The sequence below is a fragment of the Gallus gallus genome, chromosome 3 (assembly GCF_016699485.2).
Source record: "Gallus gallus isolate bGalGal1 chromosome 3, bGalGal1.mat.broiler.GRCg7b, whole genome shotgun sequence".
Lineage (NCBI taxonomy): Eukaryota > Metazoa > Chordata > Aves > Galliformes > Phasianidae > Gallus > Gallus gallus.
In genome coordinates, this window is record NC_052534.1 from 28880269 (window position 1) to 28896792 (window position 16524).

General features: G+C 37.6%; 1 protein-coding gene across 4 annotated transcripts in view; it reads left to right on the top strand.

Moving 5' to 3' along the window:
• The window catches only part of KCNK5 (potassium two pore domain channel subfamily K member 5), a 33452-nt gene that overhangs the window by 770 nt on the left and 16158 nt on the right, over window positions 1–16524 (top strand). The window contains exons 1-2 of one of the 4 annotated variants that reach the window (XM_046939076.1): window positions 61–1597; window positions 2195–2303. The exons of 2 other annotated variants lie outside the window; for them this stretch is intronic. In XM_046939076.1, coding sequence (XP_046795032.1) covers window positions 2295–2303 — 9 coding nt within the window. In that variant the 5' untranslated portion in view covers window positions 61–1597; window positions 2195–2294. Of the gene's footprint in view, window positions 1–60; window positions 1598–2194; window positions 2304–16524 lie in introns of those variants that run through there. One more of the 4 variants, XM_015283798.3, reaches the window with a different exon arrangement.

A 16524-nucleotide genomic window follows, 5' to 3' on the forward strand; every position in this document is an offset into this window, starting at 1 on the left:
CTGGATTCGTATTTATTTTTATTCTCTCTTTTTTTTTTTCTTTTTTTTTTTTTTTTTTTCGTAGTGAATGCTCTCGTTGTGAGGAAAACGTGTGGGGGTCTGAGCGGAGGTCCGAGAGGTCAGTCAGGCTGCGAGCCTGAAGGAGAGGTGCAGGCAGGTCAGAAATGAATGCCTTGCACGCAGGGATGCTCGCAGTCCTTGCCCAGAGATTCCACTTTAGGCAACTTTTTTCACAGCCATAAAGAGCTGATAATTGTCTCATTTCCTATCTGGCAGAATGCCTCTTCAAAACTAATTGTTAATCGATATCGTGTAGTAAGTGCCGGAGTAGTATAAACTTATTGCCTTTTGATGGATGTGGTGTCAATTGAAACATGGTGGCAAGCAGTGATAAGCCATGGGAAGCAGGCTGCCCTGCTTGGGGATGGGGATCTAGTGGTGAAAAAGAGTCTCTCAGGACTTTATTTCAGTAATGTTTTTATTGACTAGATCTTATGGTCATTGTGCTTTGGACTTTTTTTCCCCTTAATTTTATTCTTAAAGTTTACTAGAAGTCTACTAAAATACTAGGAAAAAGACTCATTCATTCTGTTGGCATAATCAGTTCTTTGAAGAGATATGGTTCTTGATGCTACAAGTTTGTGATTTAACATTTCTTCCTTCAACTGGTGACTGCTTTGTGTCTGCTTCAGATAGAGCTTTCTGTTGGTAGTGTCCTTATGTTTCTGTCTAAGTGTTTTCTGTTAAATACAGTTTAGTAGTATACAGTGAAGCAGTGAATGGGGGCTTGAAATTGTGGAGGGATGCTGCAAAATGCAAGACACACATGTTTTGCTGCACTAGAATCTATCTGAAATCTTACTCTAGGTTATTCATTCCCAGGAGAAAAACCTCATCTGGATTGGGGTGTGCCTGAAGACTACCATGTTTAACTTGCTGCTGATACAAGTCAGAATCTAGACTTGGGCTCAGTTTAGGATAAAATTCACGCTGGTATGAGGGAATTATTTAGCTGGTGTTTTTCTGTGACCCTTAAATACAGTTAATCCTGAAGCAGCAGAAAGGTTTTTTCTAAAGCAAGAAATGACTAGGAAAAAAAATTCTAGGGCAGTTCATTGGGATGGACCATATGAGATGGCGTGCTGTAGAGCGTGGATGGGCACAGAGTTGATGAGAAGAAAAGAAGTATAAGGCAAACTATCGGCAGATCAAAGCAATTGGTTTGAGTACCTCTGCACACCACAAAGTGGAGGAGGGACTTCCCTCTTCAGTGTGTTGGCTCCTGGTGATGTTCTTGTATTCCTGTTTTGCGTCTGTAGTACTTCCAATTATACCTTACTTTCCATGTCCGATCTTGCTGGTCTGATGATCCCTTGTAGATATTCTGCTGTCATCTTAAGCCCAGTTTAGCTAAAGTACGAATTTTTGTTTGCTCTTGTACTCTTACTGGTGACTGGAAACTTCACTATTTGCTTTATTCTGCATTTGTACTTTTGATGGAAGGAGAGAAGTAGCATTTCCTCCAGAGGAGGGTGACAGGGTAAAATTTAGTCCAGCTGAAACTAAGAAGGGGAAAATAAATGAGAAGTCATAGAAAGTAATAATGGTTTCATCTTGAATAAGTTGTAAAGTATACTGCAAATAATATTTGTAATGGTCATTTGTTGACAGCTATCCACGCTTTTTCTGTTGGGTTTTGATGATTCTTTAAAACATTACAAATCTCTGTTTTCTTTTGCCAAATTCTGGTCATCTTGCACTCATACAAAGCCTCCAAATGTAGTATCTTACTATTCAGCATTGCTGACTTTAAAACATGCATTTTTTTCTTTATCCACACTTTTCTTTTGCTCCTCTAAGTCACTTCCATGGACTCCCTGAACAAGTTCTTAGGATTTTGCATGACTTGACTTATTTCCCAGCTTTTGTTTTCAGTTTCACGACCTTCAGTTCATCTTAGAGCGTTTTCTCTCACTCTGCTTGTGGTCCCCACTGATGCTCATGTGACTCTTCAGAGCCACACAGAGCTCTTCTAGTTACTTCTCTGATATTCTCTTTGATATCTGCATTTAAAACACACAGGATAAGGTTTTTCAGCAAATATTACCAGATATAAAAAGTTAAATGGATGGTAAAGTGCAAAGATGCCAAGAAATATTTTAAGTTGAACTAACAATACCAATTTTGTTTGCAGAAGCAAGCTGAAAGGTGTCAAGGACTGACTTATTCAGAGACAGATCTCTCTGCTGCCCTTGTTCCCCACTCAGGTTAGCTTGTGTGTTCACCTCAGCCTAATGTTAGCTGTAAGTACAATGGAAGTTCTGTATGGAATGGATGCAAAGTTAAATGTGTAGGGTGATCTTAACTGTTTTTAAAAAACAGCACAGATTCTCAATCATATAGAGACTGGTATGTTTGTACCTACAATTTGAGTGATTCTTGAGGGGGCTGTATTATGTCAAGTACTCTCTAGGGCTTGTATTCTGTAATAGAAGATTTCACAACACCTGATTACTGTAGAAATACACTGCAATAAACTTTATTGAAATACACAACAAACACTTTCACAAATCTTGTAAGATGAGTGTTTTAGGATAGCTAGAAGGTCTTTCTTCCCTAATCCTAAATACCTAAGAATAAGCTTAAAAACAGCACCTAGCAGTCTTATGTGAAGAATCCATTTGCTGTCAAGTATTGTAGGTGCCATGAAAGTATTTCCTAAACTCTTATTAGAGTAATGCTACTTAGACCCTTATATTTTAAGTGTTTGACTCTGGACTGTGTGTAGGCTGCTGTATAGAACTCTATGGCTTTGCCTTGCACTGCTGCTATGGCTCAGAGTCCTGGGACTCTTTAGGAGGAATAAGAGAGAGAAGGCTGTGAGATCCACAGTGATGACACCTTCTTTTACCCTGCTGTACAAATGAGTTTTGGACACACAGAAGGAAATGAAGAGTAATGCGATTGTTTCCCTCTTCTCTAGTTCCTTACTTTTACTCTTTATTGCTCCATCCCGATTGTGAAACATCAGCTTAATGATAAAGAAGCTATTCATGCAAGGAGGAGCTCTGTTGACCCTCATACCACTATTTATATGAGCAAAGGTTTGCAACACTGAACTACATCTTGTTTACTAAGAAATCTGTTTCACTGGCCCACCGTAGTCATCAAGGAATTAAATGCTTCCCACTGATAAACCTCAAGGCTAGTGAAAAGAAAGGGAATAATGTAAAAATAAGTGAAAATGGTTACTTTCAAAACAAAGTAATAAAATGAGAAGAGAAACTAGCTAACTTCAGGAAAAGCAGGCAAACTTAGAAGAGCAAATAATTGAGGTCTTTATTTGAAAAGCATGCAGGACTGTAAACTGGCCTGACAAAGAGCTTTAGAAACTTGAATGTTTAGACTTAGAGCCCAATGCTGTGAACAAATATTTAGAAGATTCTTAAGGAGAGCTTCAGCTAGGATATACTTGGCACACAGGAGGATTATTCTAAAGGAAATAACCTCAAGTGGCTTAATAGTAGTTTCTCCTCTGACTTTTTTTTTTTTTTTTCCCCCCAAGCCAGGATGTCTTCTCCATTTGCAAATACTGACAGGTGCACTTCGGAATTGGAATTTTCTAAAACCTTGCGTTAAGTTTTAAGTGCTTTTCATAAGTTCAACATACAATTAAGAGACTGTACCTTTTCCTTGTTAGTAGAGTCAGTTGCTCACCAACATAAAGTTAGTATAGACTATTTTTTTGTCCCAATAATCTTTACTTTCCAATGCTCTTGAGGAGGTGAATGAATGCAGTATGGAAGGTTCTAGACCACTGAGGCTTGTTTGGTAGTCTGTTTACTTCCTGATTCCTTCTACCTAACATACTGAAGGTAGAGGAGACTTAATTGGACACTGAATTCCATAGCTTAAATGCCAGACAGTCTGTCCTTTTGCGTGATCTGAAGAACGTAAAAATGAGCAACAACCAGACAAGTTCAAAGCAAATGATTAACAGCGAAGATATTAACAGCAATACCTAATACCTCCCACCTAATAATTTGACAGCTCACATAAGGCTTATGCCTGAGAAATAGGTATTGCTAGATGTTTTCAAATGTGTAACTTTAGTTAATTACTCTCTTTCAGTGGGGACGAATGGAGATTAAAATGTAGGACCGCTGTCCACAGTGCCTCTGTGGCATCTCAGCCTATGAGTGACAGATACTGCTATGGCAGCGTTAGAAGAGGAAAACTGAGGACAGGCAGTGCTGCTTTATACCATAGCTTTTGTCTGTGTGCACCTTCATGCAAAGTCATATGTAACCAAACATACTTTCTTGTCGCATTTTTGTCTGTCCCTCCCCCCCCCCTTTTCCCTGTTTAACCATTACATTGTTTAAACTTTCTTGGAACATAGTTAAACAAAGCTGATACTGCATACGCAGCAACTCTCAGCTGATGGAGCAATAGTCATCGATCAGAAGTTCTAATTCTTCTGCTATGGACTTAATCCTTGAGCACTTGCAGTATATTGTCTTGTTATTTTGGGGACAGAATGTTTCTACTGCCTGACATGTTACTTTCTGCTATTAGGTGTGTTTTCAGGCAAGCTCTGCTCCAGAGATAATGGTGTATGCAAGTAGACCTGCAGATTATCAACAGCCTGTGTCTTAAAAGATCACGAAACCCCTGCTTTGCTGCTTACTGTATATATTGTAATTGCAAGACACATTCTGTAGCCAGAGAAAATAGAGTTTAATTACGACGTTGTGTAGATTTCCATTTTAAAACAAATTGTTGTTTTTCTTATTAATATTAATTAAACACAATGAATTGTTTTGGATAGCATTGACCTTTAAAGCAATCACATTTCATACTGGTACTGTGAATAGATGTTAACGTGTTAACTTGCAAACAGAAGCAAACTGGATTGCAAGTGGCAGTCAATAGTTTGATTAGCAGGGAAGTTATATCCAGAAATGTGGACATTCATATCTTATTTTTATCTTAACTGTGTTCTGTGTCCAGATCTCATGATAGCTATCTTGAAAGCAGAATAGTATTGTGATACTGTTTCCCAGACTGAAAATGAATTTTTTCTTTTTCAGGTTCCCTTAACAATGGCTTTAAAGAAAAATACTTTTTTTTTTTTTTGAGACAAAGTTTGTCATAAGTTCCATTCGTATATTTGTCTAGTAGTAAACTGGCATTACAGTCTTATTGGGGCTGATGAAACATGATAATATCTATATATTTTTCAATCCACTGGGATAATCTTTTTGTTCTCATCATATTCTCCTGTTAAAACTGGGAACAAAGTGCTCTAAAACTATGTCTACATTAGTAGGTAGTGCAGGCCAATAGGAATAGACCTAGAGAACAAAATTGCTGGTGTTAAGGATGTGGTGATCACTGTATTTGCAGGAATTTTTACTTTGTGCTGACTCTCATGTGATCCTGTGGATTTAATGCCCACGAGCAAGAAGCTCCTGTGTTAGATTTCTTCATTGAAGAGATCTTCAGGTTTAGCTTAGTCCCAAATGAGTTCAGTTCATAAGCTGAGTCTGCTTGTGAAACAAGACACATTAATAGGGAACAACTGGGAGAGTTGGACTTTAGTGTACTCTTCATCTAAATTAAAATGCCACTATGCTAGCATCGTGATGTTGTGTATGTTGCTACAAATATCCCCAGGATAGTTATACTTAAAGTCAGATTAAAATCCTGAAATATAGCATGCAGTATGTACTCCTCATCTTTACTAGCTCTTTTTGTTGGAGAGATGGCAAAAATTTGAAGTCATAACTGTTGTCCTTTGTGTTTTGTCTTCTGATTTGGGTTTCTCAACAGATGAATGTAGTATTATGGTATATTTTTTCCAAAACACAGAACTCTTTAGCATGGAATCTCAGACTTGCAGTTTGTGTTCTGTTTCCATCCTTCTTACTTTATCACATCTCTGTATTAGAAGCCTTAGATATTACAGTAATAATTATATACTTACCGACATTTTAATTGTAGGCAGGACAGATCCCTCCTAGGCATGGCTTACCCTAGCAGCTCTATTTACAGTCAAATCAGTAAGGAAATTACCTTTTGTTCTAGTGTTATGTGAATTCCTGTGGATCAAAGGAACTATTGGGTGTGAAGTAGCTTCTGAAATGTGTTAGGCTTCAACTTCATACACCTGTTTTCTTAAGAGGAAGAAACATGAGTGCTGAAAAGGGATTAAGAAACTAGTAATAAGTATTATAGTATATTATAGCCTCTGCTGAGACTGAAGTTACGTTCCTTTTCTACTGTGTGCATCTTCAGTGCTTCTCATGATTGACTTGTTTCTAACTCCTATTATGGGATTGGTTGTTGCTGTTGCCCGTGTGTGGGACTACATTTCTGCCTTAGCCAAATGGTAGAAGCAGACTGATTGAGCAAACTGACAAATAGTAAATTGACTTCCTGTGCGTGCCAGCATCTTGCAAATGTTGTGTAAGCAAGTTCCAGCTGCTCAGAAACAAAACCTGTGTGACACTTCCAGGTTGCAGCATGTATGAAAAGTCTCAGCTGAACCTATCGTGAGTGTCTGAATTCTGATCCTTCTTAGCATCAAGGATGTCAATTCCTTAACGTTAGTTTGGATTCTAGAGTAGGGCTTGAGGTTGTCAGATGATGCTGGCTATCAAGTGATGTAGCTAACAGAACTTGAAAATAATATTGCAAAGGGCTGTCAAAGTCCTGAGGTGGAAAGCATAGTCATCTGGTTTGGTTTTGTTGTTGTTTTAGGGTTGTTTGATTGGTTGGTTTATTTGTTTTGGTGGCTTGGCTAGAATGTCAGATTCAGTGATGACTTCTGTGCATAACTTCTAGTACTCATATTGCTGCTCCTCTTTTCTTCTCCCAAACTACTCAAAGGGAGTAGGAAAGTCTTTGAAGGAAAGTCACTCAAGAATCTTGTGTGGTCTCCTACCAGAGAAACAGCAGCTCTAAGTATGTTTTCTCTGGCCTTTTGAGAGAAGTGAGGCTGATGAGTCTCCTCCAGGCACCCAAGGAACAGAGGAGGTATTTGGAGCCAAGCAGCTGCATAAGGAAATGGGATATAATCAAATTTAGTTTCTTCTGTAGCAGTCTGGCTGCAACATTCTACTACAGATGCAGCTGTTACAGTTTTTGATAAGTACCTTTACAGACCGTAATGCAAATATGCTAAAATCAAGTTAAATAGTTGGACTACGATAACTTGCCAGGTAAGTTAGAATTTCAACCTTCAGGCCTGTGTAAGTGGTGTGTACGTGACTACAGAATCATAGAGGGCAATTCTGTAATCAAAGTTTGCCTTGTTGGCACAAGGGTTTTTGAAGGGCATTGGAGTTCATGTTTAGAAAATCACTCTCCCATTGATATCAGTGCAGTCTGAAAGCTTTGTTGAGTGGTTACTGTCAGTTTGCCCTTTTAGAATAATACTCTGTGTTTCCAACTTTTTCCCCCCGGAATTTTGAGGTGGAGTGCAAGAGAAGGATAAGGAAAAATTTTGAAATTACTCCTAATCACAGCAGCATGGCAGTAGTAAATTTTATTGTGTTGCCATGTAACTTGCTGTGGCAGCACTAGTATCTTAGCTGGCTGTAGCTCTAGTATGATCACAGTTTTTTTTATTAAGAAGTTGGTACATAGTCTTTGCAAGGTCTTAAAGCTATCAGCTTGAGTGGTGAAATGAACATAGATATGTTACATTTAAGGAGTAAAATAAAGAGATAATTCACACTTCAAGAGTGCTGTGGCTTTATTTGGATGGATTTTAAGAATGCTTCTTCGGCTCTACTACAGTATGGACAGTTGATAGTTTGGACAGATGTCCCCTCAGCTGTGGTTTTCTTTCCTACTGAGAATAGTTTCTCACTAGTTGTTGAATAGATTCTTACAGCTGAATTCTGTGTATCTTTCTTGTGAAAACTGTCTCACTTATTTGAGGTAACTGAAGATTTTCTGTAGTTTTGATGACTTTCTGAGTATTTTGGATGCCGGGCAGCTTTTATGCTGTTGGTTTCTCTACTCAGCAAAGTGCAAGAGCTTCCTCTGTCTCCAGCTTCTAAGGAAAAGGTAATAGATGCCTGCTAAACAGTTAGAGATGACAGCTGCAGGAAATCAAAGATAGGAAAGAAAGTAGTGTAATGAACAGAAGGCAGCAACGATAGTGCTTCTGCCAGCTGAGCCTTCTTCCTGTAATACAGTAGCAAGATGATAGCAGGGAGTTTTGGCTTTCCTGCCACCCCAGGAGTGGGGCAGTTAAGAAGTGGCAGGGCACAGACTGTTAATTACCTCCGATGTGTCAATGCTGTGTCTTATTTTTTTGCCTTCAATGACAGTGTGTTTCATGTTAAATGCTTAGGAGTGACCTGCAAATATACGGGAAGTTTTTGAATCTGGAAGTGTGCAGTTTGGTAGTTTTTATAATGGGGGGAGTGGTGGGTGTGAGGAAGGGTTGAAATTATGCCAAATAAAATGGGTTGTTCTATGCAGTAATTCCACTGAAGCTGAGTGACTGATGAGTCAAGCTTGCTATAATGTAAAATACAGTTACTGAAGTAGGTGTCCTTATGCATTCCAAAGTCACTGGTACCTTGTGTAGCTAGAATATTTGAAGTTGGGCTTTGTTGACTCCCTTACCCCCTTGATTCTCTTGAATCATATGGAATAATTTTCTCTGTGTTTTCAGTGGAAAAATTCCCATTTCTGTAATTGTTAAAGCATTTCCGTTCTTCCTTTTTCATATCAGTAGTAAGATGCAGAACAACATCATAATGACATCAGACGTGGCAAACATCCTTATCACAGTTAATGAACTCGTATGAGGATGTCATTGCAAAATCTAAACAAAGGTAGTTTGATATTCAAGTGACTGAGTGGAAAAACTGTAAAATCAGCAATAGAAAAGATTTGCCCTGCTGAAGCTCATTCTGAAGACTAATTACTCAATGAGCAGGTCACTGTTATTACAGCAAAAACAGTTCTAGGGCAAACTTGAAAGCTAAACTCAAGCTGTGAAACAAGTTTGCTTAAAGTTTTTTCAGTTGAATAACCTTTCTTGTTTGTTTATTCAAAACACTTTCTACAGGATATATGTAGTGTTTTTTGTTTGTTTTTGAACCAACATTTTTTGCTCAGGGACTAAATGTGATAGAACTTCAGTGATCTTTTTTTAATAATATTTTCAGTTCTATATCTGCTCTTTTTTGTTGTTTTTGTTTATGGTTCCAGTTACAGATTGGAAGCTTTTATGGGAAGAAGACCTCTTCTGTGTATGTGGTAATGTAAGGCTGAACATAACAAAATAGCAGAAGATTGTTCTAGTGTGTGTCCTTTTTAATGTTATACTGTTCATGCAGTATTGGGTTTAGTTATGTCAGCATACATACAGTGTTTAAGAAATATTATAATGCATAGGCAACTCTTAGCAGCAAATTAATGTTATTACTGTTCAAATTCAAGCTCTTACCACATGGAACAAGATATAGGAGGGAAGTGATGCTATTACAGATCTGAGTATGTCTAGTTAAGGCTGTTCCTCTGCACAGTTAACTAAATTACTGATCACACTTCTTCATATCCTGCCATAACCGTGTTGGCACATCTCTCTATTTATATTTGAAAATATTTGTCCAGAGTAGCTTCTTCTGCTAAATGCTAGGTTAGCTCAGGGATGATTTTTGAGGGGATTTGTAGTACGTAACATAATACTGTTTCAAGTTTAGCCATGGATAAAGCTAAACAGATCATAAGAGAAGTTTCAAAACAAACAGTGTTTCTTGGCAGTTTTCTTCCCCTTGCTACTTCTCTTAATATAAACCCATCACCTTGCTATTCTTACAAAACATCCTGTCCAAGTTGTTGTTGGAAGCCTGCATTGCCTTGCCTCCTCCTCCTTCAGTCTGATGGAAAATACAGAGAGAGCAGTGTGGTGAGGTTATCTGAAGTTTTTGGTTGACTGGTTGGCTAAAAATACCCTGGAAACTTGTTTGTTTGTTTGGCTTAAGAGGGTGAGTTAGTAAAGGCTCTGCCCCAAGGATTTAATAGCTTACAGTGTTACATAGTTCAGAAGTCTGCTTGATTAATAATGTAATTGTACTTAGAGCTCTGCTCCACCCAAGTCATGATCACTTTTAGTTTTGTTTCATTGAGTTGATGCTGTTGAGAGAAATAAGATTTTTATTCCATTGTGTATGAGCTCACTTAAGTGTCAGACCAGTAGCAACTGTTTTATTGACTTTTTTTTAGCTTCTTTTTCTTTAAGACAGGCTGTTAAATAGGAGATGCATGATGCTTCCACCATTCCAGCAGCACCTTTTAGTTTCTTCTTCAGAGAAGCAAGACCTGTAATTTGCATTAAAATTTGGGGATGAAATCCAAAAGCCTGTAATATTTTATTCCTAGCTATGAAGAACACTTTAGAATCTGTGAGATTTTTAATCAGATGCATGGTTTTATGCGTGGGTATCAATGGTAGGAACATAATCAGCTTCTTAACGCAATATTATTTTGTGCTGTAGTTCCTTCAATTAGTTGAAAGTTTTCTTTAGACTTCTGTAAGCAAAGTTGTCCAGCTTGGATCACCTGTCAGTTTTCATGTCCTAATGAAAACATGATGGAGATGAAGCCTCACTCTAAATTTTACTTCCCCTTTTACTTTTCTTGCATAGTATCAAAGCTTTCCTATTTAAATATTTCAGCTTGTACCATTTTATAGATGGGTGGAATTCAGCAAAGATTGATTAGGTTGATGATTGTTTGTACTGAGGGGGAAGCAACATTACCAAGATATGATCCAGCCTCTCCCCATATGGTAAATTAAACTCAGTAAACTTTTTTTAACTGACTTCAGGATTATTGTTTTGGTTTAATTTAAATCTACATAAATCAATTTCAGCTAAACAAAAATGCATTATTCTGAAAAGGCTGTGTGTGTTAGCATCTGTGTATGCAATTGGTGACAACCCTGTTGGCAATTCACCACCACATTTACTTGAGACCAGTTCTAACCCTGTTTTACACAGGTCACCAACTGGTGTGAGGGCTTGATTAAACTTGACTCTTCTGTTTCCATTTTCTTATCTGTAAAATGGGGACTGCAGCATTCTCCAAAGCCCTTGTAAAGGGGAGTTGGCTACATTAGTTACCATGTATGTATTCAGATAGGCAGGAAGTCTAATCTACTGTTAGTGCTTTCCAGCTTCTTAATTCAGCTGATGCAATGTAAGAGTTTAAATACCTTTTTTTTTTTTTTTGACAAGGAATTGGTTGGAAAATTCTCAAAGTTAAGCTGTACTAATGAAAGCTATGAAATCCTCTGATATGTTTTAATTCTGAATGAGAATAATCATCTGAGGCTGAGGAAAAGTTGTGGCGCTTAGCATCTGCAGAACAGCTGCAGTTCTCATGCAGCAGTAACCTTTAGTTAATTTGTCTTCAAAACATGTCCATGTGGAACTTGAGAAAGTGAAGAGGAAACAGTTCTATAATTGTAATAATTGCAAAATCAAGGGATTGCTGGTAAAGTAATGAATATGCTTTACATCAAAATAGTTTATTAACTAGTTAATTAAACTGGAATTTAACTCTGAATTTAAGTGTTGGAAAAATCCATATGTAATGTCAAACTTTGTAGTCATGATCCGTCAAAGAAGCCAATTACCTTTTCAAACTGTTGGTGTTTAAATCCATTGCATATCAGTGAAAAAGGGGAAAAACAAAAGTTAAGCAGCGCTTAGTTAATACAAGTATAGGAACTGCAAGTATCACAAATAGGTAAGCTTCAGCATTCAGTTCTGTAGTCGTTCCTCTTAACTTTGCTGAATTATGAGTTTCACTTATTATTTAACTCTGCAGAATGCCACGAAAGGAAATAACCTTCTTGATCTCTTTCCATTAATATCCCTCACATTGTTTGTCCTATGAATTATGACTTATAGGAAAATTAACTGTCCATGCTGTACATCATACACAAGCAGGTCTTACACAGTGTGTGCTGTAAAAATATTGACATGCCTCCAAGAGGTTAATATCCCTACAAATTAGAACTTTTTTTCCAGAGGAAACAGTAAGACCTATTAGTACTGTGGAATGGAAGTAGAGCTCCATTTATTAAAATCTTTTTTTCTTTTCTTTTTTTTTTTTTTTTTTACAGGCTAAGTGTCTGTGTATCGATAGGACTTAGCTCTGTATTTTATCCTAAAATACAAAATGTTACGAAAATAGCGTGTTTATTGCAGGGGAATTAATTCTCTCCCTCATTACAGTACTTTGCCCAAAGTTGCCATCTTTTCACAACTGTGCAGGGAGGTAACTAATCAAGAGTACTGCTGCCTAGTTGTTATGGCAAAAAGAAGGGTTACAGCAGGACAGCAACATCAGAGCGGAAAGACCTGCGTATGACTTCTGCATATGAAGGCTGTCTTTTCTACCAGTTCCACTGGGCTGGCAAATGAAATCATTTGGACTACTTAAGTTACAACAATCTGAGTTCCTACAGTGCTGTGATTGAGAGTGTTTGGTGTTGAGGGAGAACTTAAATTGTTCACCTGTAACTGTTCAATTTTCCCTCCCCCCCCCCCCCAAAATAAATCAATAAATAATAATCAAACATCACCTTGTTGCAGCTTACAACTGCCTGGTTTCTAACCAAGCAGTGGCTTTAAGTTCTTCTGTGCTTTCTTAGAGACTTGATCGCATGATTTAACTTACAAATGAAAATTGCTAGTGTACATATGAGAGACTTTACTGTTACACACTTAAGGCACAGGAAGAGCAACAAATAATTCCAAAGACCTGACTACTCACAGCTTTTCTGTAAAGTCACATAAGCAATGCTTGTTTGGCCTCACTCCCCTAATGAAGGAGGGGCTTGCATTTCAGTGCAGTCTTGTTTGGGCTGAACTTCCTTTTGTGGCCTCATTATGAGTTTACTGAGTGAAAACTAAAGCCTGAGACTTGGCATTCCTTTCAGTAGAGGTAGTTTGGGAATATAGTTGGGAGTTTCCATGAGCATAGGGCAACAGAACGCAGAAGTTGTTGCAGACTGTGAAATATATAACCGTTATCCAAATCAACGGTAGGCCAAGTATGACAGGTTACCGCAAACACATGTTCACAAAATGAAGATTTCTTAGAAAATGCTTATGTCTTTTGACTGAAAATTTCTCAAGGCGTCTATTTTCTTTAAATAATATGTTGTAAAGTAGTGACTTATAAATGAAAGTTGCAATGGTAAATGAAACTATTGCTTTGCTTTTTTATAAAACAAAAGGATGAAGACCTACGCTTCTTCCCACTTCTTTTTCTCCTCTGAGTTGTGTAGTATTTCCACTGCAGCTCTTGATTACAGTTCTGTTTCCTTTATCAGCTGGAGTATTTTCATGCAAAATGTGCTTAATCTGAAGAGAACAGCTCTTGTGTTATGTCTGATAGCAGTAGACCAAACAGCCAACTGTAAACCTTCAGCAAAGCAGCGCTTTGTACAAGTAATGAGTGCAAATTATATCTACAAAATCAGTAAATTTAACATGTACATCTAAAATGTAGTTGTAAGATGAGGCTTTGCAAAAGCAGGAGGGTGTTGTTTCCATCTTGTAGGACCACTAGTATACCCACTTCAGGAAATGACACCCGCTTGATGATATTTGGACCATATTTTAAGGGTGTTGTTTTTTTTTTCTTACACTATTAGATGTCTTCCTCAAAAAATATAAATTACGTTAGTGCTGCTAGTTTTGTTATTCTGTTCATCACTGCGGTTGTTTCTTTCCAAGTAACTTGTTTTAGTCTGCAGCTTTTATCTGCCTGCTCTGCCCCATGCCAATGAACAGTGCTAGAGAATTCTGGCATGCTTTTGAATGGTGCTACAGAAAACACTGAAATTGTTTACTCTTTTTCATAACCTCTGTCTGAAGTACTCTTTATCTTTCTTACTAAGAAGAAATTGCTGTAGAACAATACTCTACCTAATGCATTAGAATTGTAATGAGGATTTCAGATCTGAAATCTTACCATAACACCATATCATAGAAATATTTTAATCAAACTTAACCGATCACTGTTAAGCTGGAGCTTGATGTAGATGGGGAGTTTTATCTATGCTGCCATGCTTAATGGGTTGATTGAAAACTATTCCTTAGGTTGAGAATTTGTTTTGATCTACAGTTAAATTTTGTTTGTGCTCAGTTTGTTCTTATACCAACGCTGTTTTTTTCATTTAAATGGCTTTTGATTTGTTGTCTTCTATTCCTGATTTAGTTTCTGTTTTTGATTTAGTACAAAATACAGCACTGCTGTCCCTTCTCAGCCCTTATTTTTTAGCAGTCCAAATTGCTTTGGCTAGCCCTTAAGACTCCCCTCATTCCTCTAGTCCCTGTATGCTTCTGTTCCCATTTCTTTAAGGTGGATGGCTAGAAGACTGCAAATGATGCCAGATGAGTTTCACCAATGCTTTGTAGAATGACAGCAATACATCAGTGAAAAGGATTTCAAGCATCCAGCTCTTTCTTGTTTTGTTTTTTATTGATGTGCTTCTGTTGTTGAGAAGTCTAAAATGTTTGGTTGGATGCCTGTGATATAATGAAAAGCATGTATTTCTTCTGCATTTGCTATTCATGGTTTCAATAGCACTGCGTATGTCAGGGAGTGGGAGTGGGAGAGACAGAATAAATTGTGATGGCTGCCTAGAACATCTTAAATATAGCCTTTAAAATACCACATTTTTTAACTTTGCTCTTCGTTCAGGTATTTTGTTCTTGAAACTAAAGCAATAATACAATTTACAGTTGGTCAGAATTGTTTGCAGGCCTGTCAAATCAGCTTTGCAAGAAATGTTTGAAAAATGTTTATGTATTGAAGGCATGACAAAATCTATGAGGTCTCCTGATTTTCCGTGTGTCCGAATCCATGGGAAATATGAATTAATGGTCTTATGTCATCTTGACTAATGACTGAAATGATGCCAGTAAACGACTCTAGAGGCAGCATCCAGTTTGACAGTTGACTGTTCCATCATTACTTCTATGCTTAAAGCACTGCTGGGATTTATCATAGCCCATGTGCTATCTGTATGAGACCTTATCTTCTGTGAATCAAATTGATGACAAAACCTATATTGCTTTCAAGGGCAGTAAAATACAACTGGAAGATACAGAATTATTTGAACATTCCTCTTTAGGTTAATTGAAGGAGTGACTGTCTATAGTGTAGACTGGAAAAGGAAGTTATGCCAACTAGGTAGATGTTAAGCTGCATTTTGCCAGACTACTGTCTTTTGTGGGATGCTATAATTCAACTAAACCAGATGATTTTTCCAATGGTTCTTTTCTAGAGGCAAGTTATTATACTGCATATGTTTTTGTTGTTATATCAACACCCTTTCCTGGAACTACTAGTTTTCTTTTCCAGGTATTGCAGGAGTTGGGAAGCCAGGAGGGTTAAGCAGTACATTTGTTCCCCACTCACTTGTTTGTCCCACAAGAGACAATTCTCTTATGGTAGTCGCGATTATTTCCCGGAATGTTTTCCATTTCTTTTAAAACTCTTAATGCTGGTTCCCCATGCCAACAGATAAAAAATTAAAACAAGAGTTCACTTGCATCTTGTGAAGCATTCTGTCCTCGGGCAAGCTCTCTCAGTTACGTTTATTACTGAGCTGTAACTTTCCATGCAAAGCTGAAAATATCAATATTCTATGAAGCTTGTGTTACCCTAGTGAGAATAACGAGGCGATGGTGCTAGTTGCTGAGGTGGAAGTGAAAGCTCATATTTGACCAGCTATATAAGGCTGACTGAGCAGGTAATTTTGTAGTACATTACAGGAACACTTAAATTCTTTCTCTGTGTAGAAGCAAACACAAAGACTGGAGGTAAGTAGAGTAGAATTCATTGCAGAGTTCAGCATTTACGTCTCTGTTAAGTACTGAAATTGTCAGTGCATGAGCATCTGGCTTTAATTTACAGGTGGGCAGGAGGAGAGGAGGAGAGAGGAGTACTGAGTATATCTAATGCAAGCACTGTCAAAATGCCCAAGATTTCTCATGTTTGCTGTATTCTGTGAATTTCATCCTGGTCTTGCTTTGTCTAATTTTGATTGTCTTTTCAAGTAGGGAGTTACTGGCACAATTGCTTACCTTCCCTATACCCAAACAAAAACATGGAATTAATTTCACTGTAGCTTCAAATTGTTTCCAGTGGACTGTGTCCTGAGGCCTCTGGACTCATAAATATTAGCTGCAATTGAATTTTTTTATGAGTCTTTCAGGTTTAAGCAAGTACAAAGGTAGTTCTTATGTCTTCTCTAAATTCTTGATTTATTGCATGGCCTTCTAATAACAAGCTGATATCAGGCTAAATCATATATTTTCTAATCTTACATGTGAAAATCTTTTCCCACCTTCTTGTGTTTGGCTGATTAGACCTATTTTGGTTAATAAGTTGAGATAGTGCTTGAAGAGTATGACTTGATTGACTCATACTGTGCAGAACAACTCCTTGCCTTTTTAAAGAATAGCTTAA